This window comes from Coturnix japonica, chromosome 5, assembly GCF_001577835.2.
Source record: "Coturnix japonica isolate 7356 chromosome 5, Coturnix japonica 2.1, whole genome shotgun sequence".
Classification (NCBI taxonomy): Eukaryota; Metazoa; Chordata; class Aves; order Galliformes; family Phasianidae; genus Coturnix; species Coturnix japonica.
In genome coordinates this window covers 6663697-6686000 of record NC_029520.1, presented here as the reverse complement: position 1 = coordinate 6686000, position 22304 = coordinate 6663697, and the positions used below count along the sequence as shown (strand labels likewise).

The 22304-nt window shown below is 34.7% G+C and overlaps 1 protein-coding gene across 7 annotated transcripts in view; it reads right to left on the bottom strand.

The window, feature by feature from the left end:
• SHANK2 (SH3 and multiple ankyrin repeat domains 2) overlaps nucleotides 1–22304 on the bottom strand; it is a 325477-nt gene that overhangs the window by 171199 nt on the left and 131974 nt on the right. For all 7 annotated transcript variants that reach the window (XM_032444759.1, XM_032444760.1, XM_032444761.1 and 4 more), the window contains one exon: nucleotides 18000–18113. In XM_032444759.1, the coding sequence (XP_032300650.1) occupies nucleotides 18000–18113 (114 nt within the window). The remainder of the gene's footprint in view (nucleotides 1–17999; nucleotides 18114–22304) is intronic.

Sequence of the window (22304 nt, the reverse complement as noted above, 5' to 3'; positions counted from 1 at the left end):
AGAGCATATTTTGTGACGTTACTGAGGAATTATTTCAGTGATATCATAAGTTCAGAAAAGCAGAATGATTTCACCTCAACAGTATTATCAGATGTATACTATTTCTATTAATATATAACATATATAATTTATAATATAATATATAAAATTAACAGTATAATATTCCTATTTTTTCAGTTTGTTTTCTCCACTGGTATTTCAAAACAGACTTGGCTTTTGATTAATTTAGGCTAATTTTTCCAGGTTAATATTGCCATCATTTGGAATAATTAATCTTTTATTGGGATTTGACAGAAACAGAGATGAGCCTCTGATGCTGTTACCCTCAGAATACAAGCTAGACCACTATCACAGACTTTGTAAGCAGTAAACATTTAGATGATCACAGGAAAAATGGACCTACTATGGAAGTCTCATCAGAAAGCTTGAGTCAGGTCATGTTCTATATATAATTTGAAAGCAGAAATGCACTCCTTAAAAGCCCTTTCATTCCTGATGAAACTGCTTATTGAAATCTGTAACCTATGCCAATTAATAATTAATAATTACCATTAAAAGTTCTGTATTAAAGTCAGATGCAGTAGAACATGTACAGACAAAAGCACAACACCAAATAGATTCCAGGAACAGTACTGTTACCGTCCTTTCTTATCACACAGTACTGGATTAAGGTGAACCCATCACACAATGTGTGCGCCTGCACAGGCATTTACCTTTCCTCCAACAGATATGTAATAAACCACCTGAAAAAAACACTTCTGCATTCACTTGCTTTTTTAATATCTCTTGACTTATGGAAATTGATAACAGTGTAGCTCTACTGCTTTGTGAGACAATCAGTGCAACATACTAAACACAAAATACATTTACTTTAATTCATTCTTTGGTTAACAACTGCTTATAACTCTTTGGACAGTAGTTATAGGGAACATGAGAGGCCTTGGAGAAAGAAGCACCTTTGCATTTTCACTTTTTTGAATTAGGTAGCACACGTATGATTTGATCTGAAACCCAAAGGGAATTTAAACTAGGCACAAAAAAGGTATCTACACCCACAGCAACCAGAACTTAATCTAGAATGAAATTCAAGCTTTGACTTTATCTTTTTAACATTCTGCTGCTGTAAGTAAGAGTAATTGATTTTCTGTAAGGGAAAAAAAAATGCAATCAGCAAGCTAAGAATATAGGAAGGCTTCTGAATATTGATATTCTGGATGAAGACACCAGAACAGTACAATTTATTGAGAAATAAGTTTCTGAACAGGTTCTTGAGATTTTTTAAAAAATTAATGAGCTGATTTTTATAAAACAATATTCAAACTTCAAGAAACCTTGGCTTAAATGCTAAACAAAAGCAATGATTCAAAATATGTTATTGTATTGCAGATGTTGAAAATCAAATGAAGGAGACTATCTTAATGAGCACAAGGTTGTATGTTACTTACAGCTGTAGGATGGTATGGAGATCTTTTTATTTCATTTTTTGTACTCTAGCATAGCCTGCCAAGAACAGTAAGGAAAAAGCCTTAAGAATGTCTCTACATTCAGCCTTGATTAATAGCAAGGCAGAGAAAAATCAATACAAATCAGTGGTACTTTCATATGCACATCAAAGTATATTTGACCACATAAGCAAAATGTATACTGCAAAGTGACTGGCAAAATCTGACTCAAAGCATAAAAACCAAGTGGTTTAAAAACACATTACACACATAAGTTTCATAGGAGAGGAAATCGCTAACTTATGTTATGCAGTTGTTCTAAAAGCATTTAAAATGTATCACAGAGGTGAAAACTGTGAAAGACAACATGTTGGTAGTTGTATGAGCAACCCAAAACAAAAACACTCAAATTCTATGATTCTATGATCTATGGACTTGTCTTGCAGTTGTCTAAATTGCACATGCAAGGAAGTTGCAAGCTTCAAATAGAACTTTTTCTGCAGTTGTGACCTCTGTGAAAATGTCCATCCTGCAGTTTTTCCCTGTTTTTGGAGCCCTTTCTCTTTTCTAGTCAGTTGTTTATTTCATGAAGCTTATTAAAAAACAAACAAAAACAACCCACAAAACAGCAGTAAAGAAAAACAAACAAACCTTGAGTTACTTTGAAGGACGTTAAAAAGATTAAAAAATTACATTAAGGACAGTTACCACCATTGCTTTAGCAACAGTGTTTGCAAATAGTTTAAAGTATCGGGATTATCATTAGTTACACATTCTTACAAAATGAATTTTAGATTAAGATTTTCTGAAGCATGGTATGACTTCTTAATCATCTTAGTGTGATGCTATTAGTTATTTTAGTTATTTAAATAGGAATAAATTTGGCCAGCATAGCTACTTTTTTGACCTGGAGGCATAAACCTGTAGCTGGAAAAGGAAGTATCACTTGTCCACATGCATGAAGTAATTAAGCTTAAGTGAAGTTAGAATACTCAAGAATTCCCATGAAAAGAAAAAAAGAAAAAAGAAATCCAACACTCACTGATGCAAAGCACGGGCTGCTACCTGTCACTTGGTATTACATCTCTCCAGACCTGCTCAGGATCCACAGATGAAACACCTGGTTATGAAGGAGGTAGTAGGAAGGCAATCACAGCACCTGCTGCCCCTGGCTCTCTGCCACCCTGCTCCCCTGCCTGCTCTCCTTCACATCATCCTGGCCATGTGCTGCCACCAGCCCTTCTCACTCTCAGCAATCTTCTGACAATGTGCCAAGACCCTTCTGCTTGCTACTCTTTCTCCTGGTGTGGAGGAACTAACCTGAGGCTACAAGCACTCAATAAGATTTTTAACATATGAGGAATTCAGTTAGTCAACGCTTCTCTTTTATGTCAAGTTTGATCTCAGGAAAAGCAAAAATATATTGTAAAGCTACTGTGGTAAGGAATAAATGGATGTATATGGCAATAACACACAAGCCCTGTTTCTTTAGAAAATTAATGAAAAATAAGCTTTTTAAAATCTTTTTTCTTTATGTAAGCTAGTTAAGTCATTGGCAATATTCAGTTTATAAAATTAATTCTTTTAAAATATTTCTTATTAGCAATGATACCATTTTTAAGTCTCTGATACTCTAAGAATGGCATCCGTCAGATACTTAGTATCATAAGTCTGAAACTTAGTATCAGGCAAATTTAAAGCAAAGTGAAAAATATGGAAAACATGTTTCCAGTAAATAAGTGGTCTTTTGCACGGGTCTTACAGAGGTCTCTTCCAAGAATAAGATTCCAGCAGGGAATAAATGGTAAATGAAGCCTACTGATTTCAGCATCAGTGCAGTCTGTTTGAACTTTGTAAAATACGAGGATTAAGGAAAAATCTTTGCCAGCAGTGAATTTCATTAAAAATCCTAGACACTTTTATGTGTGCAAAAGAGTAACTGTGGTACTGCTGACAACTAACAAATTTCTTTCTGTTCTACCATCATGTGTCTACCATTATTCACTTAAGCAGCATACATGCTTTCACTGCCCCCCCTGTGTGTTTTATTAGTTAATTACTTGTTTGGTTGAGAGTACTCTGCACTTACTGGTCCCCTTACTGCTTCAGTAACATTTGTGTGCATCCCTTTGGATGCTGCAGCCTTGATATGGCACTGAAGGTGCAGCCAGCAGCCAGACCAAGCCTACAACTTGCTGCAACATAACTATGACCAGACCTGAGTGGGACATATGCATTCACTGCACAGACATCCTCTTACCCACTTCTTGCTTCCCCTTCCCTCTCCTAGCTCCTTTGGCTCAGCAGCAGACCAGATCAGGAACGGGGGCCTTGTTTTCATCTTACTTTTTTCCACCACGTTCCTCACCTCAAAGATATTTTTCCCCCTTCTCTTTTTCCTCATCGTTTTTTAACCCAAAGATGATGAACAGGTGATCATTAAAAAAATGAAAATAAAGAAATCTCCACAATGCAGATTCCAGATATGGGATTATTTCCTTTGTAAAAAATAAAAACAGTTGATAAGTTGTGGGAATACAAGAAAAGCTGTTCAGAGCAGCAGCTGTGGAGCAAGATAAACAGCATGAGAGCCAAGGACACCTCTGCAAGGAGAAGAAGGGTCTCACAACTCTGATTGGATATGTGCCTGCATGGACAGTTGAAAAGTGTTTTGTAGAATGCTTTGTTGACATGTAAAGGTGGTTGGGAAAGTTGTAAGGGTGGATGGGAAAGTTAGAAAATAACAACTTGTGAAGGTATATAAGGGATGTGAGAACTTGTAATAAACGATTTGGATCGTTCACATCTGAGTCTGTGCCTCAAACGCTGCAATAAGTGGCAGCATATCAAGAGGTACTGCATACTTTTCCACTGTCAGCATTTGAGTGCTCAGAAAATTTAAACAGTAACAACTAGAAAAGTCAGAACCCAGACAATATACACAAATCAGTTTTCAGAATTTAAAAAGTAACAAAAAGTAAAATTAAGAGGGAATATACTTGTACCTTTACATAACCATAGAATTAAATTATTTTTCAGGAGAACTACCAGATCCTTTTGTCTTCAACATGGTTTGTGTCTTGGAGATAACATGAAAATATGAAATTTATCCATGTTTATAGCTGTATTCACAAACACTGGGAGTATCTCCAAGGTATTATACTTAGTGACCCTCTAATTCTTACTTCAGAACTGTTTTAATATACTACAACCTGAATGACTAGGTACAGTTTTTACAGAATTTTTTATATCTTCTTTCAATTATAAGTTATGTGGACAATAACTTTAATACACTGTTATTTGCTATTCTGATCAGTCTAGAAATCAGGATAACCATCTTTCTACTGAATCCCTGCTTTTAAAAGATTCAGTAATGAAACAGATGAAAGCAGCTGATAGATTCTCAGACTGAGTCACTAAATAATACGTGATTTTGCTTACATATTTTTTAAAAACATGTCTATTAATTTTCAGAAAATATTCCGAGAGTAAATTATCATTATAAAGTAGGCATAGCCATTACAAAACTGTGTAATGTTGCTGATTAGGAATGTAGCTATAAGACTATTGCAAATTGGAATGCACAACAATTATCTTCGTACTGTAGAGGAGTATGAAGATGCATGAGACATACTTATGTTAGGCACACATTTCACAGACAGAAAGACTAGTTTAGGGTGGCCTAAGAAATATATGATCTATTTCTTACCTATTTGGTAAAGCAGCTTTGCAAAAACCATCTTAAATGCTTCTCTAACACTCTAAAATCCAATAACTTGAGCACTTACAACTAACTTTCAATTAGCACATACCAGTTGCAACGCCCTACAGAGTGAGTTTAGGATACCACAATATCCTAATCAGATACTTTTGAAGAAGAATATTTGTAACACATTTCAGTGTTTCAACTCTATCCACACAGCAATACTTCAACTAATTCTCAAATTCAGGAACTACATGGTACTTTATATAAAGTATTACAGTTCATATTCAGGCTTATTTATTTTAAATGATTGTAATTTTAGAACTGAACTCTTAAATATCTATCAAAAGTAACACTTAAAAAGTTCTTGTTAGAAATGAAACTTCTAATTACATAGTCATCATGACCTGCACTTATTAGATAACCAAGAAAATATGTGCTAACAAAATTAATTCCTGCTTAGTGAGGATAAGAAATTCATTAACATTTGTTAACTCTCTTTCCCTATGGATAGAAGCATGACTGAGCACAAACTTGGTTTCAATATTACTTCAACTTAGAAACATCAGTCATTGTTGTAGAAACAAGTCACATGGAGTTTTACACACATACTAAGAGAAAAACAAATTTTATATACGTATATTTCACAGGTTAGCAGCATCTAAGTGCACCTTTAAATAGACACATAAAACAGAAGGAAAGCTGGAGGTAGCGGTGTACTGAAATACACAGAACTAACAGCACTTGCATCCATGTCAGCTATTATTCTTCTCAGGTGTATGTTTTTTCCTTCTCTTCAGTCTTACAAACACTTCCCACCCCAAGCTACAAGAATTCTAGGTCTAGTAATGTGTCTTTCTGTGCTACCAAGCACCTGCACATTCTAACAGCATTGCAATATGTTTGGAGGGAGTGGGGACCTGAAGATATCCATTCCTAAAAATAGTTCCTTCTATACCACAGTGTAGACAGTATCTTTGGAAAATGGAATTTGATGCAGAGAGAAATAAGTGCTAAGCTGTTCAGCAGGAATATTTTCTCACTCTGATAGAATATCTTATGGGGTAAATAAGAAAAGTTAAACAAAAACAGGGAATTAGTTACTTTATTGGAGAGTAAAAAAGTGTGATACTTGTCAGTATTCTGCTTCATGCAAATTTCACTTACAATGAAAGAGTTAATATATATATATATATTTGATATATTATTTTCAGATCTCTTACCTGAAAAAATGATGTCTAATAAAAGTTAGGAAATTTAAACGTTTTGGAGTTTCAATGCAACTCAAAAGGCTGGGGATATTGAGGGGACTTAAGAGGAATTCTCAAAGAGGAAAGCTTAGGAGAAGAAAGCTGAACTGTGACATGATTACAGGAATGGAGAGAGTAAGGCCAAGAACTGACCCAGAGCTAAAGAAGTCTTTATCATTTTTTAAAAATAACATAATCTTTACTTGACAGCTTTATACAAAAAATATTTGGGGACACAGAGTCTTAAGAGTTTTAACTGGATATTGAGATGTCATCACCAAAGAATTACAGCAACACTACAAGTCCCTTTTCCAGCTAAAGGAGTTCCTTATCTCAAGAGAATCCTTTTCTGTTTCACTTTTTAGCGAGATTTTCTTTCTGTCTGCAAGTATTACTTTGTCAGCAGCTAACAGCCTACATCTAGGATAGATAAATACTAGGATAGCGCAGTAAAGAGAAAAAAAAATCAAGGGATTACAATTCTGTATTAATTTTGTCTTGTGCTTCTCCTCCGGTTTTGATCTAAGCCTTTATTTCCGCAGTGCACTTATCTACAATTTGCCCTTCTGTTTTCTAGGGCAAGAAAAATCACCATTCTTTTAAAACATCCTCTGGTCTTTATAAATGATTAAGTTCTGGCATTGATTTTTCTTACAGTTTTTGTTCGCTGCACATAACTGTATCCTGTCTCAGAATCTTAGCAAAATAGATTTGTGATCTTTTCATAGTGCCTCGCACAACTCCTGCACATATGTGCATTTCCCTTCACTCAGAAGACTACTATTCACTTCCACATCTTAAATGAGACTGCAGCAATGCTGTCCTAGCAAATAAAGTAAGAGTGTAACTTACAGGAATTTATAATTAGGTATAGGTAATTCTTCCTTTTTTTTTTTTCTTTCCTTTTTTTTAATAATTGACCAATATGTTAATATTAGATGTAAAAGGAATTGTTTTTCTAAGCTATATGAGAGATATAACATTCAGAATAGAAATAGTAGCTAAAATTTTTGCAGCACTGTGTTTTGCCTTTTCCATACACAGTGTGGCCATGTAAACCATTGTGCTGGTAAAGACTTGGAAAGGAAACTGGGAATGGAAAATAGCTGTAATAGAAAAAGACAATACTGCTGCACAGTATTTGCACCCAAAATGGATGTGATTATAAAGAAAACACTGTACACATGAGAGATATTTAACTATAACCATATAACACAGCTTACTTAGCAACTAAAAAAGTGGGTACATCTCTGTCTTTCACACAGCCATGTTATGAGCGTGCCTGCATGAATTTTAACTTTATTTAAAGCTTTACTGAGATGCTGGGTGATTCTTGTGCCTAGGCACTTTCCAAGCGACATCTGTTTAGTGCAGATGAGCTGAAAGCACGAAAACCCTTCCTTTTCTTTACCTCTAGCACACACACCTTGGCAAAGAAAGACTCATTGCATAGAACCATTTTAAGTACATCTTTCCACTGCCAAGACTTTCCAAGCTCTTTCTGTTTCTCAGTGTTGCTGGTATCTTACTGGACTGTTTCTATGAATACATTTTGGTTTTGGCCATGCCTATCTTTCATAACACCTATGCACATTCACAGCACAACCTGAAGCATCGATAGTTTCAATATTTCATTATAATGCTGTTGCAAATAATTCTGCTCGTCACCTAACTTTAGGCTTTCCATCTCCTGCAGTGTATCATTACACGGAAATGTATCTAATGGAGTACAAGTACTTCTCTCAGCTAATATAATCCAACATTTTAACTATTCAGCCAAAAATGAATATATATATTCATATAAAAAAGAATATAACTTCTACAGGTTTCTTGTTAACCTTTACTCCACAAACTTTTGCGTGCGCGCGTGTGTGTGTAAGGAAATTTAAGATAAAAGAGACAAAGATATATTAGATTTAATTTCCTCAAAGTACTAATTTGTCATAAAGATAATTAAATATAATTCCTTATGTTAGTGCCAGGAAAGCAGCCAAAATACATAACAATTTTAAATGTCTTTCTGGATATCATGAAACCAGTCCTTGAAATGTACATAACATCTATAAACATTAATTAAAAACAATAGCTTCCTGTGTCTTTTTATATTAGTTGAATTTTTTATTTTTTGCCGCAAAAAAGCCCCAAAACAGGACATTGAAGTTCTTTCAGGTTAAAAATCAAAATTACCTTGACTTTACAGCTATTTCTTGTATTTTTGTAAGTACTTCATTCCTTAACCTGTTTAGAAATTGCTGTCTAAACAATTCTGCAGTCTTTGATTCTTCACGAGGCAATCACAGTAGCTTCATCAGACAACAGCAATTAACATATGCCCTTTGTCTAAACCCAACTCTTTCCATGCCAAGACAGCTGACAAGACAGCCTGAATTGAGGGTTAAGATTGTTTGTGAGCATCTTCCACTCAGATCAGTAAGCAAACCCAAATTACCAAACTCCATTCCAAATGCAAGTAAGCTCTATTACCATTAAAACTTCAAACCTTACAATTGAGTACAGAACTAGAAACACTTATTCAGATTTGTTTAATTAAACCAAAGCAAATAACCTGTCCATGGTTTGAAGAATAAGGCTATCAATATCAATATGATAGTCTTTCACTTAGCTAGATAAACACACTCTGGGGTATTGATTGCCTGAGTAAGCACAGCATGTCTCAAAGCCCAGCCCTTAAAATCAGTGCCACAGAAAATCTGCTACAGCTGTGCTGACTGTGCCTTCAGGCTCTGCTGGGCAGAATTTGGACAGTGGCTGATACCTATGAAAATCTGTTTGTGAGAAGTTAGACAAACAGGGAAAGCAATGGAAATGGATGGAAAGGAGATGGTGTGAGGACCTAGAATAACAATTCTTCTCTGCAAAGTTCAGCTGTATCCAGGGCCACCTGAGAGACTGAACGGATTCCTGCCTAGAGGTTATCTGGCCCATGAAAGAAGTTCCAGAGAAAACGATCTAGAAGAAATTAAAATGATGTAGAAGAAATTGAAAGCCTTATCTCACCAGTTTGGTTGTACACTCAAGGAAAGGTGGGACTCCAGATTTTCTGATTGATATCAGTATTTCTTTTGGTACTGATTTGGCAGTAAAATTAACATAGCTTTCTTGCAAGGGAAAGCTTACACTTACATGGTCTTCTTTACAGAATAAAAGTTGAAAATGCTATGTAATATAATAACTCATGGTGTTTTTGTTGCTGTTAGGTTGTTATTTTTTGGGGTTTTTTTTTTGTTTTTGTTTTTGTTTTTCCCCCAGAGAATCAATGTAACATGCTGCTTTTCATTCTACATATACTATGATCAGTTACTATCATCAAGAAATACATTATTAAATCATTTTCTCCCCATCAGATACTCACAGATCTATTAGGAAAAGGCCCCTTTCCCCTCTCTTGCTTCAGGCAGGTATGAAAGCAAATAGCAGTGACATAATTTAAGATCAGAATATGTATTATCTACCAGCTGCTGCTATTTGGGGATCGTTTTCTTGATCACATCCAGCATTGCCATTATTATAAGTAGATGCTCTGTCTTTTTCCTTAAATTAATATGGATTTGATCTTAGATAACTGAGGAGTGTTTCAAAGAGTTTTAAGGCTCTGATGTCAAGCCTTTAATCTGAACCATTAAGAATAAGAGTGGGGAAAAAACCCAAATGTGTCATTTAGTACCAGAGAAAACAGAAGAAAATGATGATTTATCAACACTTTCAGAATATGCAGAGATCTAAGATTTGCCTTGCTTTATGTCAGCCATTTCAAGTAGATGGTTTGAAAAAGAAAATGTTGAAAATAAGTTAAATGAAAAATGACCTTTGATTTCATTCCAATACATGCACAGAATAATTTTAACAGAAGTTATATTGTCAGATAAATTATGTTTGCATCAGAGAATACTTATTAAAAATGATTTCAGAAAAAAAGAAAAACAAAAAAACAGAATGAAAAAAAACCTAAAGATCCACTTCTACTATAATTTAAGATATTTATAAAAGGAGCAAAGGTCAAACATATTTGAACATATAATCACGAGATATTAACAAGTATAACTAATCAAGAATAAAAGGGCTATTAATATGGGAAAGAGAATATCAAAATATATATTCCTAATAAAATGTGAAAGGAGAGATGAGCCAGCTAGCGAAATCAGTTGGTAGACTCAATCTTCCAAAGGACAGATATACTTCTTATAATACTACAATTATAACAAGGATTTCTTATTATATTTTGGTAAGAAGAGCACTGAATGGAAAGGTGAGTGTACCCATCACCAGGCTGCGAGGGAAGCATAAAACTCCATCCTATAGCTGGTTCATAGACCAAAACAGTTCTTGAATTCCCTCTGCTTCCAGATTAGCATTATTATTGAGAGATGATTCATTCAGAAGTCTTTTCCCAAACTGCTGTTTATCATTACTGAGAACACAAATACTCTGCTCAGCAAAGCTAAAGTACAGAAATTTGCTGAGGTTCATTCTTTAAATTTCCAGTACTCAAGACAAAAACTAAAGTTGATTTGCATTCTCAGCTACAGAGTGTTATCAGAACTGGCTGCATACTATTGCAGCAAGTTCCTGCATCAGCTGGGGCTTGTGGAGAGCACTTCAGATCTAGTTCTACACAATGACATTGTATACACAATATACATTCAGTATAGAATGAAATACACAAAATAAAGAAGTAAGGCAAAAAAGTGTATTTTACAGGTCAGAACTTTGGGCAGTATACTTCAAAGCAGTGGAACTTAATTGAATACTGTTTGACCTGTTATTTTGAGCTCTGGGTACCAGGTTTGATAGCTGGACAACGTTCCTCAAATCACCAGGGGTAAGCTTGCATAAACACACCTGTTCAACTGCAAGACATGTTTAGGACTGGTGTCTTTAACCACAAGGATATAGCTTTTCATCTATTTTCACATGGCTGAATTTGTTTCCACATCATACTATTTTTTCACAATGATAAACTTACTTACATATGTGGCAATCTTGTGCTTAAATTTTTTTTACTTGTTTTGCATGCTCTGTGTTCACCTGCCTCACAGAGCACACCCAGTAAGATATTCTTTCATAGTACACTGTATCATTATCCCAGGATGCTTAAGAAAGAGAAAAAAGGAATGTAAAACCTGAATTTTCTAGCACCCATTCTCCTCACAAATTTAAACAGGAAATGTTTGAAATTAACTGTCAGCTATGTAAGAATATAAGGTGTTTTTGTTTGTTTGTTTGTTTGTTTTTTAAGAACTTCAGTAGCCTAAATATGTCCATACAGGACACAGTTCAGGCTACAACTTTCCCTCTGACTTATAACTACCCACCCCATTTTACTGTTAGTGGGTCCCTGGCACAACTTCCCCTTATGCCAACCATTACTCTCCCAAGCAGTTCCTAGGTGTATTTCAGCAGACAAAAAAACGTTATCAACTGTTCTAGAAGGCAGCATAGATAAAGATACTTTAATCCAGTAGGCAAGAGGAAGAAAAGTTTCAGGTATAATTTGTTAACATGTCCACAGAGGACAGAGCAGCCACTAGCTATGTGTACAAATGTAGCTCCTCAATGCAGAACAAGGAAACATCTCTTCTTGTAAGAAAGCAAATCAATTTTCTAGCTGCCTGTCTGGCTACACTGTCTGCAAAGGTGTCGTACTACTTAAAAAAGGGGCAGCAGAAATAGAGAATACATCTGTTTTTACTGAATGCATATTGTTAAATACCGAGAATGTGTAATATAGTAAATTCTGTATCCTGGACTTAGCAGTCTGTGTAGTAAAGTATTCCTTCTGTTAATACAACTTTAACCTGCTCGGTTGCTTCTGAAATCCAGAGGGACTGCTGGATGAGGAAAAGTACAGTTTCTGCTTATAGCATCTGTGTATGATTACATGGGTAAAAAACAGGTGTGGGAAATGTTCTATTACTGGAAAATCTATTGTGTTTTCACACTGCTAAGAACACAAGAGCAAGCTGTACTGAAAGTATCGGTACAGATATTTTGAGAGAGAAAGCCCACCTTGGACACTAGATAGCATCTGCTCTGAGCACCAGTGACACTAGAGGTCAGCATGGGAGCATCTACATTAGCATTATAGCCTGGGCAAGAAACATGCTTTGAAGCACCCCACATTGTTAAAAGTCCACTAGACTAAGCAGGCTCAAAGTTTGCACATTTGAAGATTCTTTTAGGAGGAAACTAAATGAAAGATGCCACTAGTGGCTGTTTGAACCACTTATCTGAAATACGTCTAGTTTGAAATAAGCCCCCAGAGCTCCTGCATTATGAATGTGGGGTTCACTCCTTGGCTTTGATTTCTTCGAGCTGGACCACTTGCTGATGTAGACAGTCATTAATTTTATCTATATCAGAAGTAGCAGCAAAACACCTCTTTGGCAGGTGAAAAATCACACTCCATATGCCATTATACGTAAGCATGTGCAAAGAGAATAATGTAAAATACAATTTCACAAAAATAAACAAGCAGAAATATTGTAAAATCAAAACCTGATAGTCACTCTATAGTATTACACCAAGTGTCCAAAAATCACCAGCTAAAAAGATGTCTAATAGTATCTATAATACTACTGTAAATTAAAAAAAGCTGGATCTCATAAGTAAAGCAGCTTTAATAATAATAATAATAATAATAATAATAATAATAATAATAAATGGATAGAAAACTGAGAAATTGAGTACTAAGAGTATAAGTTTGAAACATAGGATCATAGTAAATTTGAGGTCAAAATAAAAGGGGATTTAGATAACTGACTATTAAATTTAACATTAACATAAATTTAAAAATATGAATTTGAAAATGACAAAGTTTGAGAAGTAAAATGAGCTTGCTAGGAAATCAACTACTATATGAATTGTGAAGTACAGATTTTATATGTCAAATCTTCCCCTCATTCTCTGAATTAGACATGCTACAACTACTTGTAATGTATACCCTAAGGCCACAGGATAAAAAAATGCATGGAGGTTACTGCTGAGTGAAAAAATAACTCAAAAGACGGTATGAAAGATAAGCAAAGAACTCAGGGAAAGGTGCACTGAGGAAGTGAAGAAGTAAAAGAGAATTTCTAAAGCAAGAATTACGAAAAGACATGCTGAGTCTGCCTACATTCTGGTATCATCTGTAAAATCTAAGAGTTTTTCATTAGGGCGAGAACACAGTAGGAAGCAACAATATACATTAAAGACAATGTAATTAAAGATTACTTCTTGGTAAAAAACTGAATGATAGTTCACCTCAGCTACAAGCAATCAGGTAATTTATACATGAGTGCTGAAGGACATGGAGTGTCTGCAAATCCAACAGAAAGCATTTTTATATTTAATCTATCAAGACAGAGTGATGGAAGAAAAGCAAATGAAAATAACTATTCTTACAGTATCCTTCTATTGGTGAGGCTGCTAATTTTAAGGACAACTTATTTCATACTTCACCTAATATTGAAAAGTATTAGGTAGGAATTCTTCCTATATTAAGAATGAATACAAATTTTAAGAGGAAAATAAACTGGTAAGAGGAAGAGCTTTTCAATTCATCTAGGTCACGTAGTGTGTTCTCAGTGGATACAAACTATTGCTGCCAGAGATCCAAAATGACTTGTGTTGCTGTGTGCTGCATTACTTAACTAATAAATCCTATTAAGATCTCTATCAGCACAAGATAAAGCCTCATATTTACATAAATGTCAGTTAACTTGGATTTCATGTGTATCAGTCTTTTCCTGCAGAACATTATTCTAATCCACACAGAACACTTTGGCACACATGCAAACAGTCTATTTCTACAGAACCATAGTATGGTTCCCTAACATAGGCAGGGCTGCCCCTCGGCAAATGGGACTGCCCAGGAATGAGGCACCCACAGCTCTTCTGGGCAGCTGTGCCGGGACCTCACTGCCCTTTGAGTGAAGAATTTTCCCCCAAACAACTTAGTTAAATATCCCCTCATTTATTTTAAATGAGGGTGAATTCTATTATCCCCTTCACATATTTAGGAATAAAAAAGATTGACATCAGAGTTGGTTCATTCATGAAAAACAGATGAAAGCTGTCAATGCAGAAAAAAATATCTAACAGTTGTATTCTGTCATTGTGCTAGAAGTAAACAAAAGTTGTTGCACCAGTCTTCCCTGAAGGAATGCTTTGGACTTTAACAAATAAAGTAATAAATACTTTATTATTTATATAAAATACTTTGTTAATAAAACAAAGATTCAGAAAAATGTTAAAATACGGTCATTAAAACTACGCTGTTTAAAACAAGATGGCATGAAGGTTTTGCATTTGTAAGTTTTCTTAAGCAAAGGAATACAGCAGGCCATCATTGTTCATTTTTCATTTGTTCTTGAAATTCTAAGGAAAGTTTATGAAAGTTAAAGAAAACTGATCTTGCATCAATGCTTTAAAGCACAAATGAGACAACCTAGATAATTAAAATCCTGTAAGCCCAACATCAGTCCTAGGAAAATAATGGAATATTTCCTACTTGTCTCCATTAATGAAGGATTAAAGAAGCGGTATAGAATTAATGTCAGTCAATATGACTTTTTTTTTTTTTTTGGAAAACAGAACTTGCAAAACTGGCATGGTATCTTTCAAGAGACTGCAGGAACCAGGTGTCCTTCTATGCTGCCTACTTCCAGAAAAGAGTCTGGATGGCAATGAAATTCCCTGAAAATTGAACTTGTCTTTGTGGTGAGATTATACATCAGCATGACATGAAACACCTGCCCGCCAGTTTTACTGGGCACGCAGTGTTTAATTGTGGTTTGTTTTTTCCAAGAACTATTTCTTTTTTCTTTCATTCTTGGCATGCAAATGGCAAGCTACTATTAAAAACAATTATTCAAACTTGATAGCAAAGGGAAGTTGTTTGAAAAAATGTTCCTAAATCTCATTTATGGCAAAAAAGAAACTATTGCTTTGGTCTTGGTCTGAAAAGAGCTGAGTTTGAGATTCATTTCCTACACATTATGATGATCTACTTACTAAATCATTATCATAAGAACTTCTGCTTCATTGCAAAGTCCAAGATGCAAATTCTTGCAACTTCCACAAGTTTATGATGTTTCTCAGCTCATGTTCTTTCAGCAATCCCAGCAGACCTAATTTAATTTCTAATCTTTTCACCATGCCTAACACATTTTTCTAAATTATTTTGCATTTGTACTCAGAGGGAGTACTGGCTGATTTCTGCTTATAAAGCTTTCTCCTTTCATTCCCATTGTTTCTTATGCAAAAGGAATGAAGCTAACTGCATAGAGCAATTCAGTGATCAGCTGCTTTCAGTCCATACCATATTTCAATAACAATATGGCATATATTGTGGATTTGACATATTTTATGCTCACAGTACAGAGAAGCATGTACTGTACTTTACCTGTGACTTTGAGTGCAGGGAAGAAAGCCACATTTTTCCATACAGCCCAGGAAAATATGTGAGTGCACAAGTTTCAGCTCATGTTAAAACTTTACAACAAGTAAATTGAAGAACAATCAGAAAGACAATAGGTACCAACAACAATAAATGCTCTGCTCTTGTACCAACTATGTAGTGTAAGATTTCAGAATTTCATGTCAGAAAACACTAAGATGTTTCTGTTTATATTCTTTGAGTAATTCCAGATTTGGTAACATTTTTATTCTTATCAAAACAATTTTTTTCCTAATTTTCATTTCCTTTGACTGATCAAAGCACTATTTTCTTGTCATATATTAAAACAATCTTGTGATAAACTGAATTTACTTACTACACTATTTCTTGAAAAGACCTTTAAGGATCTGAGACAAACAGATATAATTACTTTCTTTTTACAAAACTACTGAATATGCCTAAAGAAGATTTACAACTCCTTTCATGTTTTAGAACTTCACATAATCTCCCTCTCCAGAATTTTCTTCTGATTTTGATACAAAAATTCACTGTTCCAATGAAATGCAGAGTTGCAACAATAGAACCAAGAAAGGTATTTATGACAACTTTATTCCACAGACTAAATCTTTCTGAAATCTTCCAATCAAGTGGCCACAAGTTGTTACTAAGAGGGCCTTCAGAACTGGTCGTGTGCGATTCTTCAGTAGATTATCTTTCACATAGACTGAACTTATTCCTCTCCTATAACATTTCTGAAAAATGTTACATACTTGAATTCCAATTTTGTTATTCTCCTTCTCTTATCCAGTATTTGAAAACAAACTCCAGTGCTCCTAGGTTCATCATTTCCAGCCTCAGTCTTCCTTGTGTTTAATGTACCTCCAGCTCTTTAAATTCTTATTTCTTCTTAAGCCCCATGAGGAGATACACAACTATTTTCTCACTATTCTACAAGCTGAATTTGTTCTCTCCAAACATGAGATTTGGTTTTTCCTCTCTCTTTTTTTTTTTTTTTTTTAATTATTCCTTAAAAGGGAAATGGATGAGGAAGGATAACCTTTCCATGTAGTGCTTGGTTATCTTTGAGCAGTGTCTCTGATGCCTCATTCCTTCATTCGCATGGTTTTTGTACTATAAAAGCAACCTTTTCACTTCACCTCAGCTTCCATTGTAAGCAAGGAAATTAAAATAATTCTAAAATCCTACAAACATTATCCCATCCAGTACATTCAATTCTATTCCATTCAAACTAGTATATATATATACCTTAGTGCACATGCAAGAAGTAAAAGAAGTATGTCTCTGCAGTTTACAATGGCACACATAAAATAATGATGTTCATGAATGAATAATACTATGCATAAATTTTAGGGTATTTTCTGTGCAGTGCCAGGAAGTTCCTAGTCAATACATCAGAGAACCAAAACACATCAATAGCTAATTTAGAACTGCCCACATTTGTAGAGAACATTAATTATATTCCTAGAGCTCATGTAAAATGAGCTTTTAATTAGAGAGTATGTCCTCATATCGTAATTCTTAAAAGGAAAGAAATTATGAGATGCTAGGTAATTCTTAAAATAGCATGTTTAATGTTCATATGTTTCTTTTATTTTACTTGAAATGTAAAGACTGCTCGCCTGAAGTCATTATTGGTTTACTCGTGGCTGTTAAAGCGTAGGATAATGGAGACTTCTATTTCATTTTTTATCAGCAAGGATGTACGTGGGCCATCCTGCTAACAAATGTCTCCTCTACAGTTTAGTAAAAGGTCAACAGAGGAAACAATACCTCTGTGAACAAGAGCTTAATACGTTATATGACTGCTTTAGATGGGAAGATGACTGATCAATTTTCCTTCCATTATTTGTCTAATTAGTCATTCTCTCATACTGTATAAAGATAAAGCACAGCATACAACTTTACAATAATTGTAAATACAGCTCTATGAAACAGCTTTCACAGTACTTCACAGCATCATCCCTCATGAGAAAGACTGTTTGCTCAGATAGCATCCAGTAAAATCTAATCAATAAACCTATCTATATTCTTTTTAATTCAGCAGCTCAGCTTTATTTAATTCTCCAATTTCTAATATTGCACAAACACACTGCTGTATAACATACTACCACCCAGCTGCCTCTGCTTGTCCAATACATCACATTTGTCATTGTTAGAATTCAACAAGGACTTAAACGGATTACCTGGTTTGCTTTCATTTGGTTTACACTGAACTTCTTCAACACATTCTGCAGGAAACCATCCAATATGTCCCCGGGTGCTGCCTTCCCAGAATCCACCTTCTCCAATGCTTAAAACTAAATATAGAGAAACATAGGAAACATTAGACTTTTATTCCCCTCTGATGTAAAAACTAAGATTATTTAAACAACTTTTCAATAATAATTGAATATTATGTTCCTAACAGCAAACACTGTCCAATAACTTAAATTCTAGTGCTGCAAAAGTAAGCACAGAGTAAACTTTAAATGTAACTCAAACCTAATCAGACTTTGAAACTCCTGCCCAAAACTATTTTTATCAGATGTTTTCTCAGCGCTTACATAATCCCTTCCATTTACATTTTTTGCATTGCCGTTTTAGTCAAGGATAAATGCATGGTCATATTAACACCAAAAATGAGTCTTGCCTGTTCAGATTAAGCTGAAGTGATGAATGCACTGTAAAACTGAATACATATTGAAACTGGGTTTTCATATATATGTATACGTAGAGAGAGACATCTCATATGTTTTGTACTTCCTAAGGAAACATGCCATTTTATTTAGTGGGTAACTCCAGAGGTGTAATATAGGTTAAGTAACATAATTGAATAGTTTGAGTATGCAGCAGCTAATGTACCCAATGTATATATCTTTTGAAACATTTTAGTGATCTGTCTCAGTAGAAGATAATAAAAATAGGGACAGAATGAGTTTCCAATGGAAGAAAAAGCAAATTAATGATGCATATTTTTACTAAGCAATTATAGGTGAGGTTCTTCCTAATCACTGTGTTAATAACATACGCTGAAAGAACATAAATGTTCTATTAAAAATATACTTTCCATTTTTTTAATAGAATGCATATGAAAGAATAATAAAATCATGGGTTGCTCTTCAAAGTAGGTTGGCTGGAAACGTAGCTCAGTCATACAGCGCAGGTCTTCAGAGTACATCTGTACAAAACTCAGTGTTCAGTGTGGAGGTCCCTGAGCTACCAAAAACAGGCTCATGTAAGTCAAGGCAGCACAGTTCCATTATCAGTGTGCTTGCTAAGCCAGCCAAGCTAACTGGCCCTGATGAAAAATCAAGGCTAATTAGCCCAAGCTTGTCTCTGTGTTAACATATGCATGTGGTTTTCGCAACCAAGAAGATCTCTGTGGAGTATTGCGGTATGTTAGGGATATTACGATGCTCAGAGCCATTTTGATGATCTCCAGCATAAGCGCTCTTTGCTCTGTTAAAACATGCCTTATCAGGCTTTAAAATTGTAGTCCCAAAGCCTGACTGCAATTGAATTCTGTATCAGTGGAACTGCTGTGACTCAATGGCTTTGAATCTGAACTTGATTTGCACTACTATAGACTCAGATGGAAATCAGATCAATGCTAGAGGAAAAAAGAGTGTTCTGAGACTACTAAAGGAATAGTAAGAAGCCTGGCCTGACAAATTAGGATCAGTAAAAACAGTATTTGAAATAAAATGTTTACCTTATTTGTCATTAATGCAGTCCTAAGATATTTGTGGTGTTGCTTATGAAGCGCGGATGTCTATTAACAAAAATATTTGTGAGAAAAAATATTTTTAAATGTGTAAACTTTTAGTTTTTTAGTATAGCATATTCAGATGCACAGATTCCAGTAGCTGCTTATTCACAAATCACTTCCAATGGGAAGTACATTTTAAACCCAAGAAAAAATCCATTAAAGCAAAATGTTACTCCTGTGTGGGTTTCAAAAATACTGTTTATCAAGCACTTCTCCAACTTCACGTGTATGAGGAAACCTAAACCTGTCTAGAAAGAGGCTAATGGGCGGGAGCACTGATTTTGCAACACAGTAACTACTCTGCAGTGAGAAGGAAGCCAAATAAAAAAATGTTTAGCATGACTTTTCTTTTTGTTAGCTAAGACCTATTGGTACTGTTTAGATAAGAAGAAAATATTGTATCACCATGCCTCTCATGCAAGCGAAAATAAAGAAACCTGAACTGTACTTTAATGCTATTAATAAAATAAATAGTACATAAATAGAAGTATTATTACGTACAGATTTGGGATATAATTAATAAAATTATATTTATAAATTCCAGTAATTCTTGAGAAGTTTGTGTTTATTACTACAGAAAATCAATCTAATAACTCAGAAAGAAATAGAAGCCTGTTCATTCATCCTGTATATATTGGGTATTTATCAACACTGAATATGTTTTTAAGAATGTATTCTCTGTTCACATAAGAACTGAGCGCATTTCTCACATATGAGATACATAAGGAGGCATAATTAATAACATACATATAGATATTATATCTATTGTAGTGTTCTATTGTACACTGATTCCACTTCAAATAACAATTGTGCACCCAAGCTTCCAATCAGCTGAAACTGCAAAATGCAGCAGTAGTAGATTCCTGTTGAGGAGAGTTCAGAAGTGAATCTCAGTCCTGATTTCACAAACTAGCAAGATAAGTAGAAAAACAACTACTTAGCAATTAAGAACGTCTTCTCTAGCTCAATATTTCATTAATCTCTCAGAAATGCTTCAAATTAAATTGATATTTCAGTGCCCAAAAAGAATTTGAACAGTGAGAAAGAAGTCGGGATATCGGATATCCATTTAGAGTAGCAGCAGCTGATAAAACATCTAAGCCAAGATGAGAAAAAGAATGTGTTTTATAAGTCCATCTGTGAATACAAGGCAAAATGAGGTTACCAGAAAGCAAAAGCTTTTCTGTTATTGCATGGATTATTAAATATCAGCAATTGCTAAGAGCAAGAGGGAAGCAAATATCCTTAGACCTGCCTAACATCTATGGAAAAGAGGTAGAAGAGAAAATGAGGTACTGCTAGAATGCAGCCAGCCTTCACCACTCTCGTCTAAGTTTGTCAAGAAATTAAATCTACAAATAAAATGATAATATTTATATAAAGAATACAACATTATGGATATTAAGAAGAGGAAAACCCAGTGGAACTGCAAGAGGCAAATGTGGAGAAGCCAGAGATGCAACTGATGTACTGAGACAAGACAAATTACTGGTGAAATGGAGGAGATAGCATACTGCCTAATACTAAAAATGTAATATTTGAGATAAATATGTGGGTTCTGCACTACCAAAAAAAAGTTGAAATAATCTTTTCAATAAATCTCAGGTGGCTTCACTAATACGAAATTCTGAAGCAGGAGTCAAAAATAAAATAATTTCTTGTATCTATAAAAACTGGCAATACTTCATGTATTCCAACACAGATAGTTGGGAACTTAAAGGATAAACTAATATTTCTACAGCTGAGAGAAAAAAGCTGAGAGAAAACAGAACTAGTCTATGCTGATTTAAGAGCCACAAGGGCTGAAAGTAAATATGCTTGCTATGATGATGTGCAGCTGAAGATCTGAATACTTTTAGTGAGAAAAGGAATTAAGGGTGCTCTCTAGAACTTGCAGTGGAAAGCAGAAAATTTCATCTGTAAGGAACAATGATAGTGCCGCTTCCATTCATAATGCAGTTTGACCATGTCATTTACCTTTAAACCATTGTTCAGTTATTGCTAAAGAGTGCTATTTACCTAATGAAATGTAAAAGGCTTTCCTCTGAATTGTAGATAGCAACAATTTATCTCCTGGATGTTTTTAAATTAATCCCTATGGTTTTTATTTTTCTGAAGGGCAAAAAAGCAAGTTATTTCTCTCAGAAACATTTACTATAGTCTTTTTTTTTTTTCTTTTAGTAGTGTCACCTGTTTGATGCAAATTTGCAGAATTATTTGCCCTCTGGAAGGACAGCTTCCAAATGACATAACTGCTCCAAGAGTAGGTGTTGCACTGGAAAGACAGTTTTGCTGAAAAATTACCTTTAAAAAGTTACAACTTACAAATCTATTTTCTTAACTTTGTGTTACATGGGCAACTTCTTTCCTCTAAGTACATTTCAGTAGGAAAAAAAAGTTAAAGGTTTAAACTATGTTTTCATAGAAATAAGAGAAATGTAAATTAAATGACAGTTACCTTCCAGAGTGACAGTTCTCTGCATCTGAAGTGCATCTTGATGCATACATTATAAGCAAGATAATTGGAGGTCAGCTCATATTACAACTTGCTCTTGCTTTCTCCTTTTTCTGCAAATCTGGTTTAAATTTTACTCCATTTCTTTATGTATCCTCATTTATTCCAGAAACATATCCTGCCTGCCCTCCCTGTCATTAACAATGAACAGGATCTGTCTGTTCTGCCTTATGGGCAGATCATTTCTGGCTTTAAAATACATGATCAAGAGAGACTGACATATCT